Here is a 15,049-nt window from a genome sequence, read left to right as displayed (position 1 = left end):
GAGTGTTAGGAGTATTAGGGACACTCAAATAATTTTATTTCGAGACTAAACTCGTACAAATGCATTTATTACATCGTACAACATATTTAATTACGAGATTAAAGTCGTACAAAATTAATTTATCACTTGATTAAAGTCGTACAAAATTAATTTATCACTAGATTAAAGTCGTACAAAATTAATTTATCACTAGATTAAAGTCGTACAAAATTTATTGATCACTAGATTAAAGTCTTACAAAATTAATTTATCACTAGATTAAAATCGTACGAAAATACTTTATCGCGAGATTAAAGTCGTACAAAATTAATTTATCACTAGATTAAAGTCTTGCAAAATTAATTTATCACTAGATTAAAGTCGTACAAAATTAATTTATCTCTAGGTTAAAGTCTTGCAAAATTAATTTATCACTAGATTAAAGTCGTACCAAAATACTTTATCAGTAGATTAAAGTCGTACACAATTAATTTATCACTAGATTAAAGTTGTACGAAAATACTTTGTCGCGAGATTAAAGTCGTACAAAAAATGCATCTATTACGATAATAAAGTCGTATTAAAATAGGGGCACCTCCGTCAAAATGAGCAACGTTATATTTTTTAATCATGTATATTCCACGTTTTTTCCTATTTATTTAATTTGTATTCTAGGGTTTGCGAATCCCATATAGCCTGCTGTAAATAAATGTAACAATGAAGTGTAACGTTGGGGTCAGTGAGTGATGAGAGGAGGAGTCATGGTGAGTCAACTTCCTCTCACGGGCGTCTCCTCCTCCACGTCTCGACTCTGAAAGGTGTGGCGACTCTTGGACTCCGTAGAAACTCCTGCTTTCACTGTCGATCCTGTGTCCTCGCGTCGGTAAGAAGACATTCTTGAAATAGCTTGTCGTGTGTTTGTTTGTTGTCGCGAGAATCCATGTTTTGTATCATGTCGTCACCGACTCCACTTTTAAGTTATTATTGCGCAACTTCTCTCTGGAATAAAGATGGATGGAGGACATTAGACTCCAGCCACACTTACACTGAACTATTATTTATTTGTTTCAGAACCACTGTAAAAACAACAAGATGTCTGTTTGGGTGAGTATTTTGTTTTATTAAACGACAGTACTAAAGTTTAAATATTTTTTATTGTTTGTTGTAGGATGACCTGAACTCACTGCTGGACTCTCCATCCTCCCTCACTGTCACCGTAAGTTTGACTCATAGATCATAGTCTAAAATCACTCTTAAATAAACAACCACTGGTGACGCCAAGTGTCGCTTTCAGTCCAACGCTCGAGGAACTGTGAAGGACAAAGTGGATTTCAAAGTGGACCAGGATGTTGCTGCACTGAAGAAAGCGATCGAAGGTCTTGGTGAGTTTAAGCTTCATTGACTAGGGTTTCCTCCGGGGACTCCGATTTCCCTCAATTGTCCAAAAACAGAAAGATGTGTTCAAACCTCCGGCTCTGGGATGATCTCTCGTATCATCTCTTAAAACAACATTTTCGTCCTTTGACTTTTCTAAACAATCACCACCGTACATATACCTTTAAAACATCAAAAACAAGTTAAAAAAACAATCATTAAAACACATCACAGGGAAACTAATGTGTTGATTTAAGTGTCTCTATAGTTGATCTTGAACTCTTTTGTGCTCATCAGTGCGTGTCTGTTTGTACAAAACTCTCTTATTTAAATATTTACATTAGAAAATTTGATTAAGCCCCGCCCACTGAAAACACTTCCTTTTTCTTGAGAATAAATATTGTTCACTATAACCACGCCCACTCTGCTGTGATTGGTCAAGCATCGAGGTTTCTCACTACGCGTCATCAATCCAGGAGGTCTCCAGCTCCAATGGACTCATTGTATAAACAAAGCAGGGTGTGATTACAGCTGGCTGGAGGAAGTGAAGCCATTATTACGCCATAATGAACTCCGCTCTCGTAGCCTCTTGTTCGCCGAGATTTTCAAACGTGGGGGAGAACTTTTATAAAGTAATAAGTTCAAAACATGGTCAAGATGAGGGACTTACTGCGTCGTGAAGACTTCAACATTTGAAAAGTGCATCAGGAAAGTTGGATTTTGACATTTGTTGCCCTTTGAGACGTAAAAAGCATCAGCAATGAAATTAAAAGATCAGAAAATGTGGAGAAAATTAAACTGGGTGCATGTAATTTATATATATATATGTTGTACCTGTGATCTCAATCCAAAATTCCCAAATTTTGTGTCGACGGCAAGTGCTGAAAAAACCCAACAAAAAGGCCAAAACGCCTCAAGTTGTGAGTTGAATAAAACAAATGATCACATCAGACAATAGTTTCATAAGAACAAGAACAAAGAGCAAATAAAGAACAAAGTTCAAGGGATGACAAAAGTGCAAATATAAATGTATAGATATTGATTAAACAATCCTTAAAGAAAATACAGGAAAAGCTTTTCACAAGTAAGTAAGTCATTTGTATTTATAGAGCGCTTTTCCAGACCAGGGTCACAAAGCGCTTAAACAATCAAAACAATATTCAATAAAGTATATACTTTAAAGGTTCCAAACAATTGAAGACAAACTTCTTGAAGCACAAAGATCAACGTTTCCAGTTGTCATTATTTATGATATGTTTGCTAGATTGTTAAACTGTGGTAAATATATTAGTTGTAAATAAAAAGTCATCACTTGCACAGGTACGACGGAGAAGACGCTGGTCGAGGTGTTGACGCACAGAAGCAACGCTCAGCGGCAGGTCATCGCTCACGCCTACGAGAAGTCAACGGGACGAGTGAGGAGACACTAAAATACTCTGAATCGTCAGAGTTTCATGAACGTGTCTCTGCAGAAATTAACAGACGACATCGAGGGCGACACACACGGGGACTTCGAGGACCTGTTGGTGGGCCTCATCCAACCCCCCGCCGTCTTCGACTGTCAGGAAGTCCTCCGAGCCATCAAGGTGAGTCCGTGACCTGAGATCCAGTCACCATGACGACGGTTTTACTGTGTCGTCTAACAGGGCGCCGGGACCACAGAGTGCACTCTGACTGAGATATTCGCCTCCAGGTCCAACAGTCAGATCCAGGAGCTGTCTGAAGCCTACCTGGCAGGTGAGCTTCTGAGTGACGTCCTGCAGATGTTGGACATGGAATTCACTTCAGCTTCTCTTGGTTTGGGGATCAAAGAAACAGGAAAGGCGCTGCTGCACGATCTGAAGTCGGAGGTTTCCGGGGAATATGGGAAAGCGCTGCTCATCTTGGCTGAGGTGAGGTCGATGCTACGCTGTATTTGTGTTCTCACATCTTCAGGACTGAGTCAAGTGATGCCTCCTCACAGGGAAAGAGAGATTCAAGCACCAGCGTGGACTCAGCCAAGGCAAAGGCAGATGCGAAGGTCAGTTAATCCATCATTTACTTGTATATGGAAAATCTCAACGTTACTAATGGTGAACTTTTTATGCAACTGTGGAACCAATTAAGAAATGTCTGTCAACCAATTCAGTTTTTCTATAAATATTTTACTGAACAGCATCAGAATATTTAAAAAACACAGAATTTTCTTTAATAACAAAAGTAATTTCCTTTTCCAGTTCTACCTCTTTCCGATTAACTGACAGTTAGAAAAAATCCTTATTCCAAAAGAAAAGAAACAGTTTTTCTCGTAGTACATCGTTTTTTTTCTATATTATTGATTCCTGAAGTGTCTTGAATCTGGTTAAAATATTATTATTTTTATTTTACAACTTTTTTTTAATTTAGCTACTTTTATTTTATTATTCAACAAAAATTTAGTTTTTATTGATAATATTTATTTATATTGAAGCAACTTATTTTGAATTCAAATATATATTTTTATTTTTCAAATTTATTTTTCTTTATTGTAACAACGATTTTTGATTAAAGCAACTTTCTTTGATTGGAAACATGTCACCGATTGTATCAACATATATATTTTTAAATATTTTTGAATTCAAGTTTTTTTATGGAGGATATATTTTGTAATAGAAGTAACTTTTTTGACTAAAAATGTTAGTTTTTTTAATTGAAGCAACCTTCTTTGATTGGAAATATGTATTAATTGTATTAACTTCTTTCTTAATTGTTATATTTTTTTTCTTGAAAATATTTTTGTTCTAGCGGAAACTTTGTTTAATTGTAGTAACTTTTTTGAATAAAATATTTAATATAAAAGAAACCTTTGATCAATTTTCATTTCCTTTGATATCTGCTCTTGATTTTTGCACTTTATCTTTTCAGAACTTTGTTCTTTTTATTTGCTCTTTGTTCTTGTCTTTGCTTCTATGTATGTAACTTTCTGTACGTTCTTTTTTTCCACATCTATACAAGGTTTGGTCTTTGTAAAATAATTATATTTCTTTGTGTTTTGACCTGCGTGTTGATTTAATAATCTGCTATGATGGTCCAGGCTCTGTACGAGGCGGGGGAGAAGAAGTGGGGTACCGACGAGGACAAGTTCATCGACATCCTGTGCCACAGAAGCGTCGCCCAGCTCCGGCAAAGTACTGTTCCTCGTATTGTAAAGTCCATGATGAGGACAAACGTCTACAGATAAATGTCGCCCCTCAGCTCTGATCGAGTACAAGAAAGTCAGCAACAAGACTCTGCAGGACAGCATCGAGGGCGAGATGTCGGGGAACCTGGAGGAACTCCTGGTGGCCATTGGTGAGAATGAACTACTGACCACGACGACAGACCTTTCGGTAACACTTTGTATTTTCAGTGAAGTGTGTGAAGAACGTCCCGGCGTACCTCGCCGAGAGGCTGTTCAAGGCCATGAAGGTGAGAGTCGACCATACCGTGGTCGGACGGTCAGACAACAGTGTGTGACGACGGGAATGTTAAGCTGCAGCTTTGTGTAGAAAGTGCAGAGTCGGTCGCAGCATTGTGACCCGTTTGAAAAGAAGAAGTCAGTCGAAGCGTTTATTGTCATTTATTTGAGGCTCATTCGGCTCACTAGAGTACTTTTACTTCAGGTGACTGGGCTGGTTAGAATCAAATTTGATAATAACCTGTAATAAAATGCAATTTAGGAGCTTAATAGAAGAAGCTACTAATGAAAATAAAAATAATGAAAGTAAATTAGAATATCGTATGGTTGAATTTAACATTTCAATAGTTAAAACTTTGATTTTATTTAAAAATGGAAACCTTGGACTTCTTTTTTTGGAATAATTGAAATCAAATATTTAGAAAAGTTTTTAAATGACTAGATATTTTAAAAAATAAAAACAACTTTCAGTCAATCGTGTAAAGCGCAGAAGATCACATGACATCGTCTGTGATTTGCTGAAAATTGAATTAAGTAGATTTACTTAGTACTTTTAGCTACAGTCTGGTGGCGCTACTATACCAACATTTGTATATTGAAGTTAAATGCACAAAAAGTTACTAAAGTTCATTAATTTTGAAAATATCAGATAAAAAAACAACCCTAATACAATCTTTCAATAGAGAAATGATTCAATTTAAAATGAAATAATTAATTTAAAAAATCTAAAATGCTCTAAAAACGTTTAGAAATTTTAAATGTTAAACTAAACATTAAATATTCTGATGGCACTGAAATACATCCATGTCCACCATCTCACCAGTTTAAGGCAGTTCAGCCAGAAGTCAAAGCTGATAGTGTTCATTCATCCTCCAGGGAATACTGAGGCGTTCCCAGTTAAACCTCAACATTCCAGTGTATCCTCAACAGTTAGATATGCCAGGAATTCCTCACCGTGGGCCAGATCTCATCTAGATGATGCATTTCTATAGTTTAAACTCTCTCTGGGGATTTGAACGACGTGTGTTCATATGTCTCACGTGTGACTCAGGGCGCAGGAACTACAGAAGCCACTCTGTCGCGGATACTGGTGAGTCGCTCCGAGATCGACCTGATGGACATCAGAGCCGAGTACAAGAAGCTGTTTGGAGAAACTCTCTACTCACAGCTGGAGGTGAGTCCAAGTCTGCAACATGAAAGTCGGACGTTTGGTTTATCTTTTACATTTAGCAACTAGAATCTCTTCACCTGATGCTTTGAAAAATGAATAAAACTCTTAAATGTTTAGCCAGTGAACGTGAAATCATGTTGACACGATTATATTCTCTGATCCCTCTCTGCAGTCTGAGGTGTCCGGCAGCTTCGGCGACACTCTCAAACATCTGTGCGGACAAGACGATTGAAGAACCCCAGCATATCCATCACATCGACCCACAGTTAAAACCACCACTAATAATTCAAAGTAACATTTCTATTGAATATTTCTGCATCTGAAGAAGCAGATGAATGTATTTGCAGTAACTGTCAATAAACAAAAACATGAAACACGAGTAGAAAAAAAAATCAAAAACAAGTTTATTTTAGAGTTTTGTTGATGTTGCTATAACCGACTCCTACACAGGTCATGAGGACTTTCTCGCCTCCTTTCCTCTCGTCTTCCAGTGGCGGCTGCACCTCCAGTTTGAACATTATCTGGAAGAAGTCTCGAATGTGCCTCAGGAACTCGATCCTGCAGGAGTGAATGGACAGCGTTAGTGAGCCGCTGTGGTGTGACCCGGTTACTACGGTGGTCTGGGTCCCGCGCCGTGTTTTGCGATGGCACTGCCAATCTTCAGTTATCATAGTACTGTACTTGAGAGGGACACAGCACCGGTACCATGATAACTGAAAATGGACAGTTCATTGTTCACTGGTTGTTGCTGAGGATTAGAAACGGTTACAACAGAAAATATCACTTCATCACAACATCTGGTGTAGAAAATGTCTACAGAAGATACAAACATGGAGATTTAATATCCATTTATACATAAAACCAAAGATGTTTTAAAATGTTATTCATTCATTTTAATCGCTTTTATTTTGTGTCCATAAGCTTATTTATTTACTTTTCTTGATTAAGGATCAAATTTGACTTTAACAACATAATGACAAATTAATGTTTTAGATCCGTGCTGTTTGAGTCATGAGTGTGTTTCACTTGAGGTACATTGATACGCAGCGATACTAGTTTGTCGCGGGTTGTACTAGACTCACAGATACTTGTACCTGGGTTAACGACACTACATGGAACTGAACTAGTATCTTAACCTTCATCCCAGGAAGACAAGGGATACGTTCTGGTCAGGTTTTCACCAGATTCTGGTCCCAAACCATTACCATCTGATCTGCACTCTTTTCTTTTTTGTTCAAAACTATAAGCAACATTTAAAGAACTATTGAAAAAACCTGTTCCAGAATGACTTTGATATACAGTAAATCCTGTGAGTGAAGTTGGGGCGTGGCCAGGTGAGTTCAGGTGTGGAGAGAATAGATGAGACGTTTTCTAAATGCACGTTGAATGTCTCAATTTCAGATAATCAATAACCAAAACGAAGCACCAAACCTCGCTTTCCTTTTTCGTTTGGTTCTCCCCGTGACTTGTACCTACTTCTTTACGTAGACACTACACAGCAGGTTAATCTTAGACATTGCTGCCCGTTTCTTTACCATCACTTATGACCCTGGTTGTCATCTGAAGCGGCAAAACTGCCTAGTCAGCAAAAAAAAGTTGCCCCAAGAAAATCCCCTCAGCATGGAAAGATAGTTTAATTGAATCACTGGGACATTCGAGTCTCTCGCACAAAGAGGCTCTTGTCATGGTAACTGGGAACAGGAAGTATTGGTCGTCGTGGCCTCATGACACGGACGGTTACTGTGACGGTCAAAATATGACGGTGTTGCAAAAGTATGTCCGTCACTGAGTGACTTACGTGTACGGGGAGAGGGGTCCTAGCAAGACCTTGGACACGTCCTGCTGGCCAAGGGTCATCAGGAGCAGCGCCAGACTCTGATTGGACGAATCCACGCTGCCGCCCTAAAACAAAGGGAGACGGTGACAAGTCAGGGGGAAGAAAAACAAGTGAGGCGTCATCGCGTGGCACAGACACAAAAAATAGCTTTGAGTCAGAGAAACAAACAAGCAATTGCATCATCTTTTAGAAAAAAATAAACTTATATCAGTGTCAGGTTTAGTATTCGTTTCATGCTTTTTAATATGAATCTCCTAAAGTTCAGATTCAGAAGAAAAACTATAGATATATATATATTCCATTTTGACATTTTTATTTTATAACTGTTTGGTGGATGTCAATCAATGACAAGCATCCTTCCTCTCAGACAAAACTATTACGTCTTTGTCTTGTATATTCAATTAAAATCCTGGATATTGACTTGAATTTATTTGGAGTTTTTTTTTTTAATGTAATCCAATCTTTCTGATGTTTTGAATGATTCCCAATACAAATCAAATTTAAACAGAAAAATTAACCAAACATTCCAGATGATCACATGTCAACTTGTACGACTACTAATATTTATCTTCTACATTTTAATTCAACAGACTGAAGTCCACACACTTTCATTATATTCCCGGACTATCAAGTTTTGTGGATCTACATGAAAAAAGCACGACGTCCACACCCGATCAAACATAATTCAGTTCATTTAAAGGCGCCATGATTCTGATGAATGTTCCTCCATCCTGGCTCAGTTAATTTCGACGGCAGGATCATGATTTAATTACAGAGTCTTATTAGCCGCACAAGATACAACAACACTCTTGTGTCTCTCTGGCGGAGTTTAAAAATGATTATGGAAAACATTTTACATCTCAAACAAACGCTACATTTGAATGACATCAATTGCATATTAATCACAAGTAATATCAAAACATGAACCATGTTCTCTTTCATCGTAATAGTTTCTTACCTCCTGGTCAGACAAGTTCATCAGCCGTTGAACCACAAGCCTCAGCTCTCATCAGGGCTTAAATACACCTCAAATGTAATTGTATCTCTCTGACAGTTTAAGACCAGGCTGTGAGGAAAACTCCCTAAAATCCAACTGAACAAATGGCAACCGCCTTTTTTTGTAAACCAACAAAATCTACGCATCTGCCGTTTAAAACGGTAAAACCGCACATTTGATGAAGTGATATTTCTGGAATCTTCAATGTTAAGAACCACTCACGTCAGGCGGCGTCCATTGTCGTCGTCTTCCAAAAACAAAATGTCCAACTTGTGTTTTTTGGTGGACTACGTGACGACTGTACTCATTAACCATAGAGCAAACAGACGCACATGCGGAGGCCCCGAACAAACACAACATGAATTTACTACATTCATGTTTTCTAAATATTTACAGCTCCAGCCGGATGACTCTGCTGTCCCACGCCGACATCCCAATCTTTCCTCCGTCAAAACCTCACCAACAAGCTGTGGTCGACCGAGATGTAATCTATGAACCGAGCAGCTCGGAGTGAGGAGGATGTGTCCAACAATATTGCTCTTTCAGAGTTAATCAGCTCTACCCTGACCGGCTAACTGGACTCACATGGCTCCGGTCAGAGACGATAGGATGCTGAAAATGTAGAACCAAGATGAGGTCAGCTCATCTCGAAGGGCTCACACCATCATGAACATGAAAGAGGGACACAAAGACCATCTTTGTGCAGTTTTCCTGACTTGCTGGTGAACAACTGGTCAATAAACCACTTGGATATAAAGGCGACACGGAAAAGCTTCCAGTTTATCCGCTACACAATTTGTCATTTTGTTTCAGAGCAACGTTCAGCTGGAGCGACACAAAATTACCAAGAAATCATCTAAAAGAAAGGATTAATAAGCAAATAAATAATCATTCAAATGACAAAATCAAAAGTCTAAATAAAAGAAACCCAAACCCTACAATCTCATATAGAATTGAACTAGTAACGAATAGTAAAAATAAAGACAAAATAAAATAGTTTGTGTGATCTTGACCTCATGAGGGATACATGAATACAGTCAAAGTATGACGCACTCCACACAGCTATGACCTCCCTTGCTTCAATAAATATATATGCAACGGAGGTTGTTGACCCAGAGACAACACAAGGGATACCTCAAACACATTTGATTTCAGGCCTATGTGTCACCTTAACCCTGAGATGACACGAGGGTTACAAGTAAATTGCAACATTTACACAAATACATTTTAAACTAATTATCTCTTGTTTAATGACATTTAACACTTCAAATTAAAAGAAAATACACATTTATCACTGATTGTTTTTTCTTTGACCAATTAATCTGGAATGAAGTTGCAGCTTTAAACTGCCGTCATGAATCCTCTACACAGTATTATGCCAACTAAACATTTAGGTTGAGTCTAGATTCTTCGGTATCTCTCCCTAAGCAAGTCTCATTCCATTAGACTCGTGGCTATTATCTGGGAATGCAAGTAAACAAGCAAAGTGGACGTCATTGTTCCATCCGAGTGCAAATATGTCATGACGGTGTTGGTTTGTCGTTTTCTTGAAGTCTGACAGTCATTCAATTGTGACCTTTTTTGTGGGAGGGTGGATGTGATTATATAAAAATACACATAATAATGTTTTAAATGTTAAAACTCGTTCAATTTAAAAGTATATTAAACATTTTCAAATATTATTTTCATTATATGGTTTTTCCTTCGAGTATATCAATAACGCATTATAATACCTTCGTATCTATGGTGTCGGAGGTGGGCTGCAGAGGTTTTTGAGACTTAAAAGTGGGCCCAGAGTTGGGGACCACTGCCCTAAAACAAATCAACTTACATGTGACTGGGTGATGAAATCGTCTTGAAGCTTTTCATTTGAATTTGTTTAAGGGTTGCTAGGAACAACTCAAGAGCAGCAGGGCCAACACTAGTAACTTAATTGTAATAACCGCTGCAATCATTGTTGGGGAATGATTTATTTTGGGAAGAAGACTGAGTCATTGTGACACCGTCTAACAAAAAAAGTGAATTAGCTTTTTTCAATGTATCAAACACACACAGTGTTTTAATTAAGATGAAAATCCAATCAACGAAGGCTCTTGTGCAGATACGACCAAGTGTGTCCTTGTGTGGACTAGAAAATACTGTGATCACATCCTGGCATCAGTCTCAGATCCCGCCTCTCGGTGAAAAATACATTTAACTCTATGTTTGCACTGATGTCGTGCTGCGGTGTCTGTCAGACACAAGCTGCTGACAGCAGAGTCAGAGCAGTGATGATGTGTGCGGATGTTTTTACAAGTCACGCCACAAGATTCAACACCACTAACTTAATCTAGCATCTAAAGAAGCTATATGCCAAAGAATATGAGAAGTTGACTTTGTCGGCTGTTCTGCAGAAGTAAATCTTTTTTCTTTTTTCTACTTTGTGCGTGATCACTTTAAGAGCTTCACATTTGCAGGCTTGCACTATGTTTGCAATTTGTTCACAAAATTGTAACTTTGTTTACAGTATATTATAGTTTGTATACACAGGCCATATTGTTTGTTATTTTCAGTTTATTCAACAAGTTTATTTCATTTAGGTTCTTAAAAAGCTAGCAAACATTTATTAAAATAAAATGAACTTTGTAATTTGACATGAAGTCAATTTTGCTTTTTTTTAAAGCATGGGTGTTGTTAGCCTACAGTAGGGAAAGAAAGTTAATATTTAGTCGATACTCAAAGCCGAGGTATCAGTATCGGGACTATAAAAGTCTGATAAGTGCATGCCTAGTGTGGTCAGGTTTTGGTTGTGATAAGATCTTTGTTGTAATTGCTCTTTGTTCTTTATGTTATAACTAGCATATTTATCATTGAACTGCGCCATATTTTCCATCACTGGACCTTCATTGCTGAGCCACTCTTACCCTGTAGATCTCCTCTAGCAGCAGCTTTGCACAGCTCACACCAAGGTCCTCTGGTAAAACAGGGTCTCCTTGTCCTTGAGGCGTCGAAGACATCTCGGCGCTATAAAAACAGCCGTCCAGTGTCTCTGCCACCAGCACCAGACCGAAACCAGGAGACCTGCGGCAACAACGCGGATTAAACGCCTGCAGAAGTGAACCTGGAGCTGAAAGAAGTGCGACTTGAGACACTCACTTGCCGGAATTTGCTCCCTTCATGTGGTCGGTGTGAATGTAGATGTCTGGAAGAAACTTGTTGATGACGCTCCTGGCAGAGTCTACGATTCTGTTAGCCATCTGAGGAGAAACTCGCACCGAATATCTGGATTTTGAAGATCAGGATACTTTTGAAAGAACACAGGGAGAATACTTGTTGTTATACCTGTAACTTCCTCTCTGTAGCATTAATTAAGAATCTACCCATCTTTCCATCTTGTTAATAAAAAGTTAATAAGTAAGTAAAACAATAAGACAAACCCAACACCACCCTTTCTTTTTTAATCAGCCCAAATAGACACAAAACCAAATTATCCACTTTCAACTTCCTGCATTTCCTTTTAAAGGTTGCCAAAGAACGTTAGCTTCCTCCGACTAATTAACATGTTATTCCTCTTAACAGCAACAATGACCGTCATTAGCCGTTTTCTTCTTTCAGCTTGCATCTTTTTTATAAACTGTCCGTCCCGGACTAACTTACTAACTTTGTCTCCAAACTTCTACTTGGGAAAAGAAAAAACAACTTTCTAAATGGCGAGTAATTCAATTGAAGGATACGCAACTCCTCTGATGCGTTTGATTTTCCCTACTTCGGTCAGCTGCACAGGCCTGATGGTTCTACGGACTGGACATGTGAAGAGAACCTCTCCGCCACCACCAGGTGCCATTCCTCTCTTGACCACCTGAGGGAGGCAAAGTCAAAGTCAACTCTCCAAAAATTCCATTACATCAAGTTATTAAAGTGTAATGTGTTAGTGTAATAAACACAATGACATGGTTCTATATTCACATGTCAAAAACAACACAAAAACTTGTTCGCTAGTCTTTTATTAAACTTGTCACTATGAAGGTAAACAATGTTAAACTTTTAGGATTGATTTATGATAATCCAAAACTAGAATCTCTACTTTAAACAAGGAACTATATGGGATTACTCTCTAGGCAATTGAATCAAGTCAACTGGACTTGGTTTTTGTCTGCAGGCTAGTCAGACCCGCCTGCTAGTGTCTCCAACTGATGAAGTGAAACATCTTCACAGACAAAAACCAACTCAAGTCTACCTGATTCAACTGCCTAGAGATGCCTTTGACCTGGACGAATGAGTATTTGCACAGACTCATCAGATTATATCGTACTGCACTGTACACTGTAAACTCACCTTGAGATCCAAACCTTCACCATCAATACCAAATTTCTTCATCAGTGGAAGAGACGTGGATTTTATGAGGTCAACCTGCCAAAAAAGTAGTAGTGTTGAGTATCACTTCTTAACATGATTTAACATGTTACAGTATTTTGTTATGAATGTGTTATACACATGAACAATTTGTTTTTAAGAAGATAATGTTTATTTTAAGAATGTCAAAGTTATAAGAAGTACATATTTGCTCCGTTACAACTTCATCGTCCAACAACAGCAAAAATCTTACCGTTGGGTCAATGGGGTTATTAGTCACCCCTCTTAGGGTGGCCTTCAGCGGGGTTTTCATGAAGGGGGCCAACATCAGAAGGGCCTCCAGGTAGTATCCTATCGAACGATGAAGACTGCAGTCGTGTTCTATGGAGCCGCCGTACAACAGACCCGGCTGGTAGAATAACACGGTGCCTGTGCGGAGATGATAAATCAAGCATGAAGTCAGCGTCACAGAAACACTATGAAGATAACATTCTATTTTATAAGTAAGTAAGTCATTTTTATTTGTATAGAGCTTTTCCAGACCAGGGTCACAGAGTGTTTAAACAATCAAAACAATATTCAATAAAGTATATACTTTAAAGGTCAAGATAAAACTGATAACACAACAGGAGTTCCAGAAAATCAAGGAAAAGGTAAGGTAAGGTGAGGTAAAACTTTATTGATCCCTCAGGAAAAGCCTGAACATATAAAAACGTCTTAAGATGTTTCTTAAAGGAGTCAGTAGATCCATCAAGCCCAAATAAATAAATTATAACCTTGACTCAAAACAAATAAAAACTTACCTGTTTGGTTGATTTCAATCCTGGCACCATTTGTAACTTTGTCTAGTAGTCTAATGAAACTGGCCTCGAAATCTAAAAAACAGAAGAAAAAAAAAAGTACTTTAGTTGTCAACAGCAGATATATGTACATATAAATGATTTAAGTTTGTAACTAGTTGTCTAATATTAATCTTTTTTTGTGTTACTTGTAGCATTTCCAGTAACTTCAGACAATCCAAACACAAACCTGTCACCACATGTAAACACATAACTAAACCATTTTAATTTCAAGTTTACAACAAGAATAAAAGTCACCGTAATGTAAAGTAAGACTTTAGTTTTATTTAAATAACAGTCCATTTATTCCCCCTTTTCCCAGCGCAGCCACACCTCGACACATCTGTGACAGTTATCGCTCTCACTGCCAACTGCGTAACAGCTAGCCGTTAGCCGTTAGCCTGGGAGCTAACTGCTGCGCCACATTAAAACGCACACTCACCGCGCAGCCCGGGCTCGTCCTCCCTGGACCGGATGTTCTTGATTTTCACCCGCTTGCCGCTCAGCGTGGACAGAACCAGCCGCTGCCTGAAGAAGTTGCAGCCGTCGTAGTCGAGTCCGTGGCTGCTGGCCATGATGGTGTTGTTGTTGCTGCCTGGCGTCCGTGGAAATCCACGTGTGTGAAGGAAAGACGGGAGTGGGAGGGGAGTGTACGGTGGGGCGGGAGGGACACGCGGAGTCAATAGGACGCAGTTTCTCAACAAGCCGGTAGATGGAAGCAGATTCATATTTTCAAATTGGCTTTTTTTTTTTTAAATCTACTTTTTGTTATTTGGTTAAACGCTACAGCCTTATTAATAATAACTTATTTGGCAAACTATCTTTAAAATCAATAACTATTAATTTGGGCTAGTTCGATTATCTTCTCTTTCTAACGACCCATTTTATGATCAAGACTTTTATTTGTGTTGAAAAGTGAAAAGATGTCGTAACCATTTATAATATATTTGTGGGTTTAAGTATAGTTCGGGTTCACTCACCAAGTCAGGCCTATGTTTTGACTAGTAAGAAATCCTTAAGAAATCTCGAATTTTCCTCTATAGGCAGTGATTGGCAATTTCTATTTCCTCAGGGGCCACATTTTACTATGTGGCTGTTGTAAGGG

General features: G+C 38.4%; 2 protein-coding genes across 2 annotated transcripts; one reads left to right on the top strand and one right to left on the bottom strand.

The window, feature by feature from the left end:
- Positions 1–752: 752 nt before the first annotated feature.
- On the top strand, positions 753–6,341 carry anxa3b (annexin A3b). The gene is made up of 14 exons (XM_087791319.1): positions 753–862; positions 1,051–1,083; positions 1,148–1,195; positions 1,274–1,361; positions 2,674–2,768; positions 2,826–2,939; positions 3,000–3,090; positions 3,166–3,245; positions 3,317–3,373; positions 4,406–4,499; positions 4,567–4,662; positions 4,721–4,779; positions 5,820–5,942; positions 6,112–6,341. The coding sequence occupies exons 2-14, from the start codon at positions 1,072–1,074 to the stop codon at positions 6,169–6,171; spliced, it is 1,017 nt and encodes a 338-aa protein (XP_087647445.1). The 5' UTR covers positions 753–862; positions 1,051–1,071; the 3' UTR covers positions 6,172–6,341.
- On the bottom strand, positions 6,325–14,585 carry rcl1 (RNA terminal phosphate cyclase-like 1). The gene is made up of 9 exons (XM_087791317.1): positions 14,387–14,585; positions 13,909–13,980; positions 13,359–13,534; positions 13,088–13,162; positions 12,487–12,611; positions 11,909–12,034; positions 11,677–11,833; positions 7,738–7,841; positions 6,325–6,497 (listed from the first exon to the last, which is right to left on the bottom strand). Exons 1-9 carry the CDS (start codon positions 14,517–14,519, stop codon positions 6,344–6,346), a joined length of 1,122 nt encoding a protein of 373 aa, XP_087647443.1. The 5' UTR covers positions 14,520–14,585; the 3' UTR covers positions 6,325–6,343.
- Positions 14,586–15,049: the final 464 nt, after the last annotated feature.

This window comes from Callionymus lyra, chromosome 5 (genome assembly GCF_982586985.1).
Source record: "Callionymus lyra chromosome 5, fCalLyr1.hap1.1, whole genome shotgun sequence".
In the NCBI taxonomy this organism is placed as follows: Eukaryota; Metazoa; Chordata; class Actinopteri; order Syngnathiformes; family Callionymidae; genus Callionymus; species Callionymus lyra.
This window is presented reverse-complemented; position numbering and strand designations above follow the sequence as displayed.

Coding starts and splice junctions, on each gene's coding strand:
- anxa3b (XM_087791319.1), top strand. Junction 1,362..2,673: donor GAAAGCGATCGAAGGTCTTG/GTGAGTTTAAGC, acceptor TCACTTGCACAG/GTACGACGGAGAAGACGCTG. Junction 4,663..4,720: donor GGAACTCCTGGTGGCCATTG/GTGAGAATGAAC, acceptor TTGTATTTTCAG/TGAAGTGTGTGAAGAACGTC.
- rcl1 (XM_087791317.1), bottom strand. CDS start 14,519: ATGGCCAGCAGCCACGGACTCGACTACGACGGCTGCAACTTCTTCAGG. Junction 13,535..13,908: donor GATTGAAATCAACCAAACAG/GTAAGTTTTTAT, acceptor ATCTCCGCACAG/GCACCGTGTTATTCTACCAG. Junction 12,035..12,486: donor AAACGCATCAGAGGAGTTGC/GTATCCTTCAAT, acceptor TTCAAAATCCAG/ATATTCGGTGCGAGTTTCTC.